The sequence below is a fragment of the Lipophrys pholis genome, assembly GCF_963383615.2.
Source record: "Lipophrys pholis genome assembly, chromosome: 20".
NCBI lineage: Eukaryota > Metazoa > Chordata > Actinopteri > Blenniiformes > Blenniidae > Lipophrys > Lipophrys pholis.
In genome coordinates, this window is record NC_137648.1 from 3,169,717 (window position 1) to 3,185,534 (window position 15,818).

General features: G+C 41.5%; 1 protein-coding gene across 1 annotated transcript in view; it reads right to left on the reverse strand.

Annotated features, from left to right (window-relative positions):
* Window positions 1–1,227: 1,227 nt before the first annotated feature.
* LOC308125737 (cadherin-10-like) overlaps window positions 1,228–15,818 on the reverse strand; it is a 37,704-nt gene continuing 23,113 nt past the window's right edge. Inside the window, exons 4-12 of the mRNA XM_080489697.1 lie at window positions 14,539–14,658; window positions 13,595–13,762; window positions 13,325–13,506; window positions 11,440–11,693; window positions 8,862–8,998; window positions 8,641–8,762; window positions 8,014–8,122; window positions 6,801–7,052; window positions 1,228–2,072 (exon numbers count right to left, since the gene is read on the reverse strand). Of these exons, the coding sequence (XP_080345823.1) occupies window positions 1,582–2,072; window positions 6,801–7,052; window positions 8,014–8,122; window positions 8,641–8,762; window positions 8,862–8,998; window positions 11,440–11,693; window positions 13,325–13,506; window positions 13,595–13,762; window positions 14,539–14,658 (1,835 nt within the window). The 3' untranslated portion in view covers window positions 1,228–1,581. The remainder of the gene's footprint in view (window positions 2,073–6,800; window positions 7,053–8,013; window positions 8,123–8,640; window positions 8,763–8,861; window positions 8,999–11,439; window positions 11,694–13,324; window positions 13,507–13,594; window positions 13,763–14,538; window positions 14,659–15,818) is intronic.

The window sequence follows — 15,818 nt, forward strand, 5'->3', positions numbered from 1 at the left end:
TTTCCCGCAATGGAGTGATATGCCGGAGTGCTGATCTTACAAAAAGATACCTCGGAATTTGACAAGTTGATGGTGGAAAGTTGTCAAAAACATTGGCAAATAAATCTGAATTTTGCCCCAACAAAGTACATTACAATGTAGATGATGATCGGTTACAAAGTCCAAACTGTGAAAAACCGAAGGGCATCAGAAGTTTAAGAGCGATTGTAAGAAGAGTACTACACAACAAATATCTGAAAATGAAGTCCACAAATAAAAGTCGTGGGGAGCCAGCTGAAAAAGCGCCTCTCTGCACATTAACAGCAGCATCTCTTGTCAAAGCTGAGCTGATTTACACCCCCTTTAAAAAAAAATTAAAAGATGTCATCATAATTAAGGCAAATGTATTCAGACGTTGGAAATCACATGCATTGTAGATTGATTCATAAACTCCTTGTATTTTGCATGAGACATGCTCAAGTGAAAACTTTTATTGGGTGTCTCTCTACGCCAGAATACTGGTCATTTTGATGTATATTGGGACACATTTTACGGCCAATTATTGCAGGAAAATAAAAATAAAAAAAATCCACAGGTTTCACAGCAGTTTTCTTGCTTTTGTATGTCATCACATGACTTTTCCTACTTTCCCTCATAAAGCCATTGAACAGACTTGACATTTAACCTTTTTTTTTTGTGGCATCATTTTATTAAGAAAATAAGTATAAAAATATAAATATAAAACAATATGACTCAGCATTCAAACAGCATGGATTCAGTGTATGACAGTTTCCTACAACATACACTTTCCATTACATGTCACATCTATATGGTGAAATGAAGTCACAGTTTGACAAATAAACTGCACCAACCAACCGTCCACATGAACATTGCTTGTCGAACAAAGATAGCAAATAGTATATAGGATGTCCATCATTAAAAACACTTTGTACATGTACAGTATTTAATGGAGCTGGCTGGAAAAGCCGCTTGACTCCGCCCCCTACCCCCGAAAACCCCCGAACCCAGTCGAGTACCGTTAAACATCGATAGTATACAATACTACTATCTCTCAGGTCAATTACAAAAACACATTGTCCACACCATTGTTCACAAAAAAGTCCTAAAATTCAAAGGCATCTTTACTTGATTATGACCAAAAAACGGTTAAACTTTGAGATTTTCTTTTCTTGTTTTTTCTTTGTTAGTTTTTTTTTTTTTTGTTTGCTTTTTTTTTTTTTTTTTTTTAACTGCGTCTCCGTCGATGGGAAACTCAAGTTCAAGTCTTGGTTTTCTGCTTCCACGTTTGGATCACGGACATCTTCGAGTGCACGTGAGCGTGTCTTGTGCGTGTGCATGTGTATGAGAAATCGACAACTAGTTAACTAGCAACCCAGCCAGCAAACTAGACAGATAAACGGATAGATAGCTCGACAGATAGGCGAACAGACGACCGACTAACCGGCTAGCGAAACGAGACAAAATGAGATGCCTGGCTAGCAAGCTAAGATAAACAGACGGAGGGAAAAAACTAAACAAAACAAACAAAAAAAAAAAAAAACGAGCTTGAGAAAAGAAGAGAGAGACGGCCACGGCGTCGGTTTAGGTCTCTCTGTCGGGACTCTTCCCTATGTACATTTCTGCCAGCTTTTTGAACTGCGGCCCCCAGTTGCTGAGGTAGTCGTAGTCCTGGTCGCCCTCTGTGGCGGCGGACTCCAGCGAGCTGAGGGACTCCGCCAGCGAGCCGCTGCCCTCGTAGGCGTACGTGGCCAGGGAGTCGTACGGCGGCGCCGTGGGGTCCGAGTCGTTCTCCTGGAGCCTCCCGGTAATGAAGTCCCTGACGTCCGTGTTATCCTTTATAGGTGACGTCCTCCGAAAGGGAAACAGCATCTCAGGTATGATGTCCCTGCGTAGCTTGTTAGCATCCATCACCTCCGGGTTGCGCAGCGTGCCGATATCAAAGGCCTGCGTGTCCTCCTCGCCGCCCCCTTCATCGTTGTAGCTGACGACGTTGTCTCTGACATCCTCTTTGGAGATGATCAGAGGCTCCTTCTTCCTCTGCTTCCTCAGGGCGGCGAACAGCACCACGATCACTACGCAAAAGAAGAAGGAAAAAAAAAAAAAAGGGGGGGGGGGATAGACAGAGTAGTATAAGACGTGTGCCTCCGAACATGTGTCATGCATTAAAGAGCACCGGAGAGCAGAGGCGCAGAGGGGAGACACATTTGCTACCAGTGACAAATCCCTAACACTGCCTCAGGCGTTCACTTCCTATTATTAAAGATTCAGTGAAAAAGCTTTTGCTGTCTCTTTCTCCCTGAATGGCACATTCACTGTGTAAAATGCACCGAGTCTTTTTCAAAACATCCATCACGCACCCCCTACCCCCGACCCCCCCTACCCCCACCCCCCCCCCCCACCAAAAAAGAAAATCAGATACTGCAGACTGAGCAGGTTTCTCTGCGAGTAGCAGTTTTTAAAAGCCACGAAATGAAAGCGATCTCTTATTTAGGATCCTGTGCTCACCTTCCTCCTTCCTCTTCCCTTTCCCTGCCCTCGCAGCAGGTACTGTCGTTGTCTACCTGCCTCCTACCTGGGTGTTAATTACAATGCCTGCGACATGGCTCGGGAGGAGGCGGGGCTGACGGTTTAAACGGTCGTTCGCGACGGACCGGCACCGTGGATTTATTTATTTCTTTATTTATTTTTTCACAGCTCAGAGGAGGTCTGGTGATGGCGGGCCGTTTCAGCACCGTCAGAGTCCAGCAGAGGTGAATGAGACAGTCTGTCATGGGGCGAGAAGCGCGAAAAAGCGTCGGATAATGAGCAGATGTCGTGATATTTTGCTCGAGAGGAGAGCGTGGAGATTAACCTTCGGTGCACTTGGTGTGTCAGGAGATCTGCCCACCGACTGAATCCGAAATTTGGACTTGAAAGAAGCAGATGGGAGGAAAAGATGGTCACCAAGAAAATCGCGTCTGTCAGCGTTGGGAGTCAGTCGAGAAGTGCCACAAACTTCAAATTAACATTGCGACACAGGGGAATGCAGTCAAACTCGACACATGGGGACGGTTAGCGCCTCTTAGACGAGGGATAAAAACACATGTGCGCAAAACATTTCTCGTAATTCTGTCCTTTTTGTAATTTAGATGTGATTTCATTGCATTTCCTTCATCTGCGATCCCACATACACGATGTCTGACGAGCCCAACAAATGGAGTCAAACTCAACACATGGAGAAGGTCAGGGCCTCTTATACTGGAGATAAAACGCCATATGTATGCATAGTTTTACAAATATTATTGGGTTTTTTTTCCCATCTATTCATTCGTTTAACTGCATTTCCCTCGATAGCAGGAAAGACTTTCTACATAAACAACATTTGGCAAGCTTAAAATGCATTACATTTGACACGTGGGGAGAGTTAAGACCTCTTCTACGAGGGATACAAACACTTGCGCGTGCAGATTTTTGTTAAATGTTCCACGATATGTATTCATTTAGTTACTTTGCCTCCTCAACAGAAGAGAATGTCGACATAGACAAAGTGCAGCGAACCTGCAATACGACCGATTCAACATATGACATGGGTTCATACGTGACATAGAAATATCCGTAAATGCAACTTTTGCCTCTCGCTCGCTCATGAAAACTTCTTTAAGTGGCTTTCCCTCGACAGGAGGCGAGAAGTTCCATGTAAACAACAGTTGGCGAGCTTATACCACGGCACCCTGACACATGGAGAGGGTTCAGGCCTCTTACTCCACACACATATGCATCCATCTAGCTTGTGAATTTTGTCATTTTCATCGTTTATAGAATCGATTCGACTGCATTTCCTTCACCGGTTTACAAGAAATCCTACATAGAGGATTTAGTACACCGAACACATGGTAAGAGTTAGGGCCTCTTATACAAAGGTTAAAAGGTAATAATCATGCACACATTATTAAATAGCATTGTCATTATTCATTTACTTGCACAATATATAATTAGCATGTCGAGGGACGCAATTTTTGGCGAGCCTGACATGGAGTGAAAGGGAAGGTTTAAACATTTTCATTCACCTATCCTATAAATGATGTCCTCTGTCTCTTTATATATTGATTTGACTGCATGTTCTTCACCGGTCTGAAAGAAATTTGGAATAACTGATTTAACACATGGAAAAAGTAATAATCAACACTTTTGCATATATGTTGTTACTATTTACTCATTTTAATGTGTGCCTCAATATTGTTTTGTTCTGTCAAATCCTACATATTTAGATGACTAAGGTCTCTTATACAGGTGATAAACACATTTTCGATGGATTCGGTCCATTTTTAATCTCTATTCATTCATTCAGCATTCCATTTTGCCCTTCCTTCATTCAAAGGCAATAAATTGGACATGCACCATGTTCAGCAACCCCTAAACGCTCCCATCATGTGTTACTACCCATGCAAGGTAAGGTTTAGTGACAACGGAGAGCCATCACTTATTGATGCGCACTTGTCTATAAGCACCACACGTTTCAGTAGTTTTCTGGGTAAAACGGAAGGTAATGTCCCCGCTCTCGCCTGTACGCTGCGACACACTGCATCACATCACCGGGAGGGCTGAAGTGCTGCTTTTGTATGCCAGCATATATCACAAGCGACCTACTTTCCCCCAGCAAACTGTGGGGCTGTTTTGCCAAGTGGACAGGTTTGTTAATAAATGAGGAGGGGTGGGGGGGGACACACATAAGAAAAACTTAATCTGACCTCCTGTATTTTCTGGTTGCAGATCGTTTCATTCTTTAACAGGATTTTATTTTGTATTTATCAGGTTGATATACATATATTGTTCGCTTCGCCAGTCAGAAATGGGGAATATTTGTCAAGGCTTAACTGTCATGCACATATCTGCCACTAGACGGAGCTACAGACATCACACAGCAGGCTGTTTTAAACCAGCGTATAATATAGAGCATAGATCATATTTCATCCCTTCATTCATGCCGGTTTTTAGGAATTCTCTGGTAATAGTAACATATATAAACAAAAAAGTTCTGAGCTCCTGCAGGGAGCCAAAGTGTTCATAGTTACTGTTATCAGGAACAGTTTGTGAGTTCTAAATTGTTAACAATGATTGGTTTGTACTTGTTGTGATATTTTAGTACACAGCTATTCCACGTGAAAAAGTCACTATATAAGGACAGAACTGTTTGAGCAAAACACCCCGATAACCTGTTTCACGTTAATTTACTTTGTGAAAAAAATTGAAAAAAATGCATCATTCAGAGGAAAGAATTCATATAAGTCACTATATTTGTTTTTGGTGACATTTATCTTACACTGCGAACCATATACAGTTGTAATAGAGGGTTGTCTGTAGTGTTGTAGCAGCTTTCAGTTGTCCTACAGAGACATCTTGTGGTTCTAGATGGTATGTAGCCGTTCATTTTTATATATAAGTCACAAAATAAAAAATGTTGGAATCATTGAGGGCAAAGTTGGCTCTGTCAAAAAAAAAAAAAAAACTGCCTAATTTTAGTTACATTCTTTTGACTGCAGTATCAGACATCTTGAAGCTTTTAATCAAAGTCTTCTTTGAACGGGTCGACCTTGTAGTAGTCGAGTTATTCACTTCCTCTTCGCGTGACTGAGAGTTTTTCTTTTTTTAACAGTTTTTCGTGTGCGTGTGGTTCCAGCGGAGGCATTAGACCTGTGTCCTTCCTGGCTGAGAGCTCAGGAGCTTTGCGGGGTTTTAACACGGCATTGAAGTGGAGGTCAGTGAACAGATGACCGGACGTGTGCGTCACGCTTGCTTATGTAACGCTGCTGTGGATCGGAAGGAACTGACAACTTTTTAAACTGCGTCGCCGCCACACAATGGCACTCTCGTCAATGAAACTTTGCTGAGGAGCTTGTTGCTAACTCACTATATTTAGATATACAACAGACTTTTTCTTGATCCAAAAGTAACATGGTGAAGTAAATAAATCAATGGATTTCTTTATTTTAATTCTCAATGTTCAGAATAATATTTGCAGCTACAAGCTTATAAGAGCATCTCCCATTTTCTGCTAATGCTAATGTACCACAATGCTAGAATTGATTAAATTGCTGACAATAACTAAAATACCACAAGAAAATGTTCAAATATAAAGACATTTCTGAAACAATCAAAATGGTAAACCATGAAAAAAATCCCTTATCCCTTACTTAAATTTAAATCCATGCTGATGCTAATGCTAATGCATTAGCTTTACAAAAGAAATAAAAAGGCTAAAAATGATAAAAAAAAAAAAGAAATTCCATAAATGTGTACATCTACAAACAGAAAGCTAACAAACGGCTAAAACAGCTAAATTGGCCCCCAAAAAATATAAATCACAAAAGATAAAAAATCGTAAAAAGATAAAAAGAAAAACAAGAAAACTGGATGAAACTGCTACAGTACTCAGAATAAATCAATTAAAACAGCAAAGAAATCCCGTATTTTTATGCATAGTAAAAGACATTTTAAACATGTGTTATGACTCAAAATATATTTTTTGAATATGTGGGCCATCATTGGGAAATCAAGTGTGATCTGCCCTTAATCTATAAAAAAATAAAAGAATAAATAAAAGACCTTTGTTACTCCAGAAATATTTGCGTATATGTGAGCTTTGCTGGCGTGAGACAGAAATGAGACAGATTCCTGCTGAGGTGTCGCTCTGAGCAGGAAACAAAACACCTACAGAGGGTGAAAACACACACACACACACACACACACACACACACACACACACACACACACACACACACACACACACACACACACACACACACACACACACACACACTTACTGAGCAGGATGACCACACACAGCAGGATGGCCACCAGCGCTCCGGTGGTGAGGCCGTCGGAGAAGGGCAGGACCTCGGGGTTACAGGACTGCATGTTCCCGCGGCTGTCGCAGGCGCACACGCGTACGATCAGCGTGCTGGTGCTGCTCTGGATCGGGTAGTCGTTGTCCGAGATCACCACGGGCAGGAAGTACAGGCTCATCTCCCGCCGGCTGAAGCCGCCCCGCCGCGTCAGGATATTGGCGGTGTTATCTGTGAGGGGGACGTCAGCGTTGAGGGATTTCATCTGCATAACAATCTGACGTACAAGAACTGTGGGTCTTATTACTTTTTTTTTCTTATCTTCAAACCTTTGCAGGACGACATGTTGGATTCACGAGAAGCTGCATCATTACCCATCATACTGTACCACCTGTCTGCAACCTATATCTCTGGACCTGCATGTGACTCTTTAGCTCCTCCATAGTGGCTCACATTTATATTTCCTAATAAATACACTATATATAAACAACTTAGATGAAACTGTGGAAATGATTACAATAGATAAAGTAACCTAAAATACCTAAAACAAGCAAACATGCAAACAAATTATTGCTAAAAAGAATAAAATCAGCCAAGATGCCTAAAAGTGGTTAAAGTAGTTAAAATGTAAAGGTATGGAAAGATGAAAAATGGCTAAAGTGGCTAAAAATAGATAAAAACAAAGCAAGAATACCTAGAAACTGCTGAAAATGGAAAAATAATATTAAAAAAATGAAGAGAAAATGGTTAATAAGGAAAGAAAACAAGCAAAACGGCAATCTTTTTTTTTTTTTTTTACTGTTTCAAAAGGTAAAACAGCTAAAATGCCTAAAACTGATCCGACGCTATTATGGTTAAGAATGGCTCGAATCATTTAAAAGAAATAAGCAAAGATTAAGAAAGACAAATAGCCAAAATAGTTACTGACTTTTTGAAGCTAAAACATTAGCAGCAGCGTATATTTAAATTTTAAGTATAAGGATAAATAGAAACATTTTATATTTCAGTTGTTTCAGCCATTTCGATTTTTTCCACAACACTGGCTATGTTTTTGTAGTTTTTTTTTTCAGATGTCTACATTTGTATGACAGAAATTTTCTTTTTATTAAAAAGTAATCCAACATGAATGAATGCCCCGAGGTCTTATCTGCCACACTGGCCATACTGTGCTATAAAATAGGCAGTTTCTCACCTTCCCGGTCCACGATGGTGAAGTTTGGGTTCATGGGGTTGATGCTGAAGACAAATTTGTGTCCAACCAGCGGTTCGTCCGTGTCGACAGCGCTGATGGTTTGAATAAGCTGCAGGCCAGAGAACAAACAGGCAAACACCTTAGGAAACGGCATAAAAGCTTTCAAGTCTTCCAAGGAGGTTAAAACATCTATTAACATAAATCCCGGACTAAATCGCACCGGCGTAAAAGGCCGAACTTACATGGTAACTTATTTCCAGTGAAAATGGAAAACTTGTGTTTTGGGTGCCTGTTTAGACGGGAATGGTGCTCGGAGTCACTGAAAACGCAACTTTTTGAAAACGGCTCCCAAGGTGGAACTTTCTGAAAATACTCAATTTCCATTTCTGCTATAGGATTTTACATTTTCAGCATTTCTGCCATTTCCGTGACACCAGGACATTTTTAAAACTTAATGTGTGAATGCAAAACTTTTCTGAAACACATTTTCCGTTAAAATGTTGCGTTAAAAGATATTTAATGTACATAAAGACAACTCTCCACATAATGAGACACCCTTGTTGTGTTTTTATATCCAGCCTTGCTCCGAGACGTCATGATATACCCCATGAAAGTAATTCTCAGCACCTGTCCTGCTTTCACGTTCTCACAGACGAACGTGTCGTACGACATGGCGAACTCCGGAGCGTTGTCGTTGACATCCAGAACCTTGATGAACACGGGCACTCGGGTGGTCTGACGTGGGTTGTCTAGGGGAAAAAAAGAGGTCAATTAATCAATACTGATGGCGAATCGCAATTCAACTTTGAACACCAAATGTTGAGAGAGACTCTTGGAAGGGTATGTACTTATTTCAGTGGCCACCACGGAGATGTTGTGCCATTTGGACATTTCCCTGTCCAGAGCCTTCAGCGTTGTGATGGTCCCGTTCACAGAATCAATGTTGAACAGCCTCTCCAGATCTGTGTGCCGGTCGATGGAGTATCTGCAAACGAGTGCAAAACACACAATCTGTCACTCTCCACAGAACTCATTCCTTTACTCAAGAACGTCAAGATCCAGGAAAATGTCGTGAAATCTTACGAGGCCAACAGATTTTCCCTGTAACAATAAATCCAAAGACGATATGAACATGTTCTAATGGTAATAAAATGAGTATTAATAATGCATCGGAGGGGGGAAGAAAATAACTTGTGGTCTGTTGTGAATTTTCCAAACATTTAGAAGGCAGAAGTCTGTAAATCTCCACAATATCTCATCCACATGCATGCAACACTTGTTCAAACAAAACAATATAACATTTTGTACAAACACTGGCTCAAAAATAGATGTAGTGAGAATGGCATTTCAATCTTCAAACCAAACAAGCAATAACTGGGTGAAATAGCTGAGGCCGTCTTTCTTTCTGGAGCGGAGAGGGTGTTGTGGACAAGCTGGAACCAGCAGATGGCGCTGATGAAATTTCTCGGATGCCAACTGCCGTTATACCCAAATGAAGAAGAAGATCTGAGGCTTCATATTTCTGCCCCATTGAGCTTCATCACCAGATCTTGCGAGAGAAAGAAGCAAGATGATTTCTGAAAACGTGCAAAACGCAAGTGACTTTCTCACGGAATTAAATAACGTCAAATACAAATGAATGAATGAAGAAAAAGAAATGCATGATAAAGTTAACAGCAAAAGAAATAAAATAAAACAATGATCCCATGTGCAGGGTAACCCGGAAATGGAGTGTGTGTGTGTGTGTGTGTGTGTGTGTGTGTGTGTGTGTGTGTGTGTGTGTGTACAGGTGCCAGACAAAGGACAAACTCGCTACTGCATACGTGTTTCGCTTAATTGCAGCAATTACACTCGAGAGAACAAGTCAAGAAAACCTGGAACCAGTGACATTTGTCAGCGACTTTAACAAAATAAGAGCCAAAAGTCGCTCACAGGCCGCGTATTTCCCAGAACACCGAACGCAGAGATAGAGGCAGTTGGAGGTGCACAAAGGCTTTGCAGAAGTGGCATTCGGCATTACGAAGGACGTCTCACAATCGGATTGACGTTTAGTTTAAGGTCAGCCGGAGCCGCTCCTCCCAATGGAAAGCCAACTTCTAGACCAAATGGAGCGAATATCAGTCGGATGAATTGATAAATTTACCGCCTGGATTATCAGTTTTCATAAATATTTTTTTCTAGAAACGTGCGTATCCTTGTAGGTATACCACATTCCCTTTGAATCCTGCAAAATGTCTCATGTAAATGACCTCCAGCATGCAGTACATAGCAGAATGAAAGAAATGTGGCTGTGATCCTTCCCACTGGCATAAATCCTCCTTCACGAGTCCGACTCTCTAAAGTGCTTTACATAGCGAGTAAGAAATGTAATCCGTGTAGTCCGAGGATGATGCGTCTCCTCTCCGCGCCTCCTCGTTTGTCAAAGTCGGGGCTTATGCTCGAGCGAAATGTGAAAATGGAACGCGAGGCTCCACGTGGCGCCGGTTCGAGACCGGGAGGTGCCGGAGTAGCGCGAACCCATACGGCAAATTAGACTCTTTGACTTTGCCACAGAGGGCTTCTTCTATAATTCTGGGAGATAAACAGCGTCTGTATTCACTTCAGAAGGCCGCCGCCATCTTCCGCTGGGAAATCACCAGGAGGGACCCGTGAATAATAATCCCCCCCCCCTCAACCCAACCCACCCCACCACCATCCTCTTCCCTCTCTCAAGCTGTGACACATGGCTCGGCTGATAGATCAGATTTAGCCAAGTGAGCATATTTTCATCCTCGTTATGTAAAAACTGATAAGAGAAGACTGGATTTCCAGCGTGTATCACTTGTTTCAGTATTGATTTCATAGAAGTGTAATTGAAGCTGGAACAACCAGCGCTGAAGACGCTAAATTACAACAATATTGCAAAAAACTTGACTTGAGTGTACGTTTTTGCTGAGGAAGGAGGGATTCTTTGGCTCTTTGTTGGCTTCCTGAAGCGTTGACTTTGTGTGTAAATAAATAAAGGGCAATGGTGAAAGTGGTAAAATTGTTAATATGGCTAAAAGCACAAGAAGCTGGGATATCTGAAGCCATGTGATTGTGCAATGTGTGGATTTGTGAAAACATGCTAAAGCAACCAGCTTTTTGCTAGAATTAGTCACTATTGCACTAATATCTGGTTGTTTATCGGTTTTGTTGAATAAAGTTCATCAAATGCGGACAATCTAAAAAGTGCACCTTTGCACTGAAACCTAAGGGAAACTTTGAAGTTCTCTATATGTGCAGTTTACAGCCCCACTGAGATCAAACAGCGCCGCATGTGGGCTTTGATCTAAAACGAGTTTTAACACTCGTGGTGCAAACGCGCTCCAGGGTCGGCGGTGGCGGCGGTAGCAGCGGCGGTGGCAGCGGCGGCGGCAGTGGCGGCGGCGGCAGCGGCGCACTCACTTGACCGGCTTGTTGTCGGCGTCGGGGTCTCGGGCCGACACCACGCCGACGAAGCTGCCCGCCGCCGTGTCTTCGTGCACCTCGATGATGTACGGGTTTCGGGTGAAGACGGGAGGCTCGTCCACGTCCTCCACCGTCACCTTGACCGTGGCGAAGTCGTGGAACTGCAGACCGTGGATGAAGCGCGCATCCAAGTAGGTGTTTTTCACCTCCACTCTGAACTCGAAGTCCCTCTTGCTCTCGTAATCCAGCGCCTGGAGATGAAAGAGCATCAGAAGTCAAGCCGAAGACTTTCCCTTAAAACGAAACAGTTCGCCTCCGGGATCTTGATAGGCGATTCATTGCATTTCATTTGTCTGCCTTTATCTTATTCATACTCCAAATTCTAACTTACAAATCCAAGTGAGGAATACTGATCTGGGAGATCTTAGACGGGGGAAACTAAAAATAGTTTCCTGCAAAATGCTTGCTGGTATTTTTTTTTTTCCTTTTCATTTTTACAAGCTTAGGCTATCTGATTCCGCACTGCATTTCAGAAATACATTGTCATATCTTTCCTACATGAATAAGTGATATCAAGAGGCTGCTTCTAATCTGAAACTGTGCTGTTTTATAATTAAGAGAGAGGAGATTTCACACATAAAGACGAGATGAGAAGGCAGCTTAAGTTGGATTTGAATTGAAATATATTTCAAGTTTGGATTTTCATCCCAACCTGAACCATTGAAAACAATCCGAGAAAGGATTAAACCATCAAACCAACCTGTATAACAACTTGTAAAGCGAGGAAAATGAAAGCTGTTGTCTTTTGTTGTGAAATTCCGTTACCTTTGTGAGACTGTGGGACAGTAAAGATATGACTGTGAATGCTTTTGAGTGACGTTTATAGGAAAGGTCTGCCACAGGCTGTTCATTCTGCTCACTTGTCACAAGATGTTTTGTCTGATGGTGCCGTCGGGATCAATCTGGTGAAAGCAACATGACGTTTGGGCAATTGCAACATTTTTGACATTTCTGTCAATATGTCAGACTTTCAATCCAATGGCTTCAGACTCTGATAACCAACTAGTTTCTAGTTTCTGCTGTTAGATGATAAAGATGCTATCATTGTACGTGGAACAGAAACTTCCTGATTCTGTCTCAAACACAAGGAGTAATCCCATAATGTGGATGAATTGAGAGAAATCCAAGTCCCACCTGATTGCATATTCCATCCGTCCATCCGTCCATCCATCCATCCATCCATCCATCCATCCATCCATCCATCCATCCATCCATCCATCCATCCATCCATCCATGCAGGGTGCTGGAGCCAATCCCAGCTAATTATGGGTGAGGGCTTGGTCCACTCTGGACTCTCCAGTCCATGTGGTTGGTTATTGCAAGATGATATTTCTTTATATACCTTTGCCAAAGACGCTTTGACACATGGATGGAATCAGATGGGGGATCAAACTACCAAACCCTGGATTGCAAAACCATCAGATCCATTCCTGTCCCAATGGTTAAAGAGGTCCACCCAATTACAAGAGGTTCCATGATATCTTGAAACATTTGTTGGATTGCGAGTTGATGAGTCGCAGGGTCTCGCAATCATGCTGCTTGTATTTCTAACATGTTGAAAAACGATGTGTGTGAACCTTTTATTTAATAAGTAGACTTATAGTTGTCATCGATGTCTCAATACCATCAAAACCTTTTTCCACAGTTAACCCAACGAATCAATACTCCCATTACAATACCTAATCACAACTAACCATAAATCTTCTTCAAACAATTAATCAAGACTACAGTTGTTATAATGAACCCAAACTTTCATTATAATTTGCCCAATATCTTGTCAGAATTCACCCAACGTTTGGAAGACGGTGTTACATTGAGTCACCTTTTTGATAATGATGACTCCTTCCTGTGTGGTTTGGTCCGTGATGATGTTGAATATGTCGTGCCCGCTCACGATGCTGTACTCCATCTCAGCGTTGCGCCCCACGTCGGGATCCTCGGCTTTGATGCGCCCGATGGCGCCCCCGATCTCTGTGGACTCCACGGCGGTCACACGAAAGGAATCTACACACGACGGAGGACAGGGGAATTTAATCACGTCTTCCATGAACCTCATTATGAATCAGCTCGAGATTAAGAAAGACGCTCTCACGGTTTGCAAAGCGGGGCGGACTGTCGTTGACGTCTGAGAGCGTGATGCTGACCGTGGTGGTTCCTGAAAGCCCCCCCATCTGTCCGGCCATGTCCTTCGCCTGGATCACCACCTGGTAGTTCTCTTTCACTTCTCTGTCCATGCCAGGCAGTGCTGTCTTTATGGTTCCTGTGGGAGGAAATATACAAAGATCTCAACAACTTGGGACGACTTTAAGATAAACTTGATTTTCAGTCAGTTAATTTGCTGTCTTACCAAATATTATGTGTCTCAGATTGAGCCAGTTACATTTCAAAAATGGAAAAAAAAATTCTTAATGTCCATTAAGAGATACCTTCATGAACCTAATGGTTTTTAAGGGAACAGACCAACACTTTTTGGGTTGTGTGCAGAGCTAAGAATGTTAATTTTGACAAAATCAGCCGTGTTTTCTTCAATTTTACCGTATGTTTTGGACTACACTTCACATCTGTCAAAAAAAGCCTGTGGAACTGTAGCAGCATTCAGTTGTCACACAGTGACATCGAGTGGTCCCAGATAGTATGTTCTACTGTATCTTTATGTCGAGGTTTCTGCTTATTATAAGTGGCATGACCAGTCACCAAGTGGGACATATAGTTCAGATGATACAAAAATTGACCTGCAACAAATTTTCAGTCATATAACGTTTCATAAATATCATGAAAAAAGGCTTACTCATGACACGTAACCATATTAAAAGATCGAAGAACATGGCCAGATGTCTCGAGTCTTACTAAAAAGGCACACAGTAAAAGTCTGAAATGATCAGTCCAATAAATATGTACCTGAGGTCTTTCAGATTAAAATCACTGAGAAGTGGATAAAGTCCTTATTTTTCACTTGTTTAATTCTTGGAAACTCCCTCCCTCCCAGCGCTGCATCAGAAAACCTTCTCCAGAGAGCCCCTGCTGGGTTCGTCTCACCGTTTTCCGAATCCACCGAGAAGTAAGGCTGTCCCTGCAGGATGCTGTACACCAGCTTGGCGCTGTTCCCGTACGTTTGATCATCGGCATCGGTGGCGGTTACGGTGGCAACAGATGTACCTGGAAAAAAATATATATATATATATGAAAACAAACATCCAAATTTAATCTGAGTGGGAGACACCATCAAGAAACTGACATGTTACTTATCACCTCGGGGAACTTCTGGAACTGTTGTTTTCATCATTGATTCTACTCTTGCCTGGATGTAAATATGAATTATCTCTCCACCAGAGGTGAAGTTTTCGAACAAGACCTCCTTGAATGAGTCATACTCTTAAAACTACATCGGCAGACTCATTGAACTCGATCGGAGCTTTGTAATCCACTGAGAGTCTTTGATCCAGACCTTTAACTTTAACCCCAGATCTTTAAAGTAAAGCCTCTATAGCAGACTCAGTCTTTGAAGCAGACCCATGGCTCTCTGAAATTAACTTCAACACATACATAGGCACATTTTTCAAAGTTTTATTGAAAAAAAAAAAAAAAAAAACCTCAAGAAAAAGGCTTGTTAAAGGGTTTAATTACACTATAATTGAACGCTTAAGATAAATTCAACCTGCAATATCCCACTAATAAAATATACTGTGTATTAGTGAGATTTTAAGTTCCAATCCACTATAACGACTCCCTGAAATTTTCACTAAGTTAGATGTAAATAAACACATTTATCTTATTATGATTGTATTTGAAAAATAAACTTTCAAGATATCTCTTGTATACTGGCTAAAAGTTGATAAAAATGAATTAAAACATTAAAAAGAAAAACAAATAGTTGAAATTGAAAAGATTAAAACAACTGATGTGGGAGGTCAAATTAGAAGCAAAACCTAAAATGGCTAATAATTACTTCAAAAAGTTGCATAGGGTTAAAAAAACAAGGTGAAATAGCTACAAGTGGACAAAACTGATAAAAACTGTTTAAAAGAGTAAAACAGCTCAAAGGGATGAAACCAGTATGAAGTGACTGGTTTCAGAAATGTGTCGAAGCCAATCAGACTGGAGAAAATCCCATTTTAAAATAACTACAATGTACAAACTAGACAAACTACAAATCATCTGTTCTAAAGAAGAAGAAGAAGAAAAAAGAGGGTCCCAGAAATGAAAGACATCCCAAATAAATGATACACACAAGGTGTCAAAGTGCTTGATAATTTGTCACCGATGTTTCAAAACTTCTGATTGATGGGAGAAGCGCCGTGACTCCCGGCGTGTCAGTC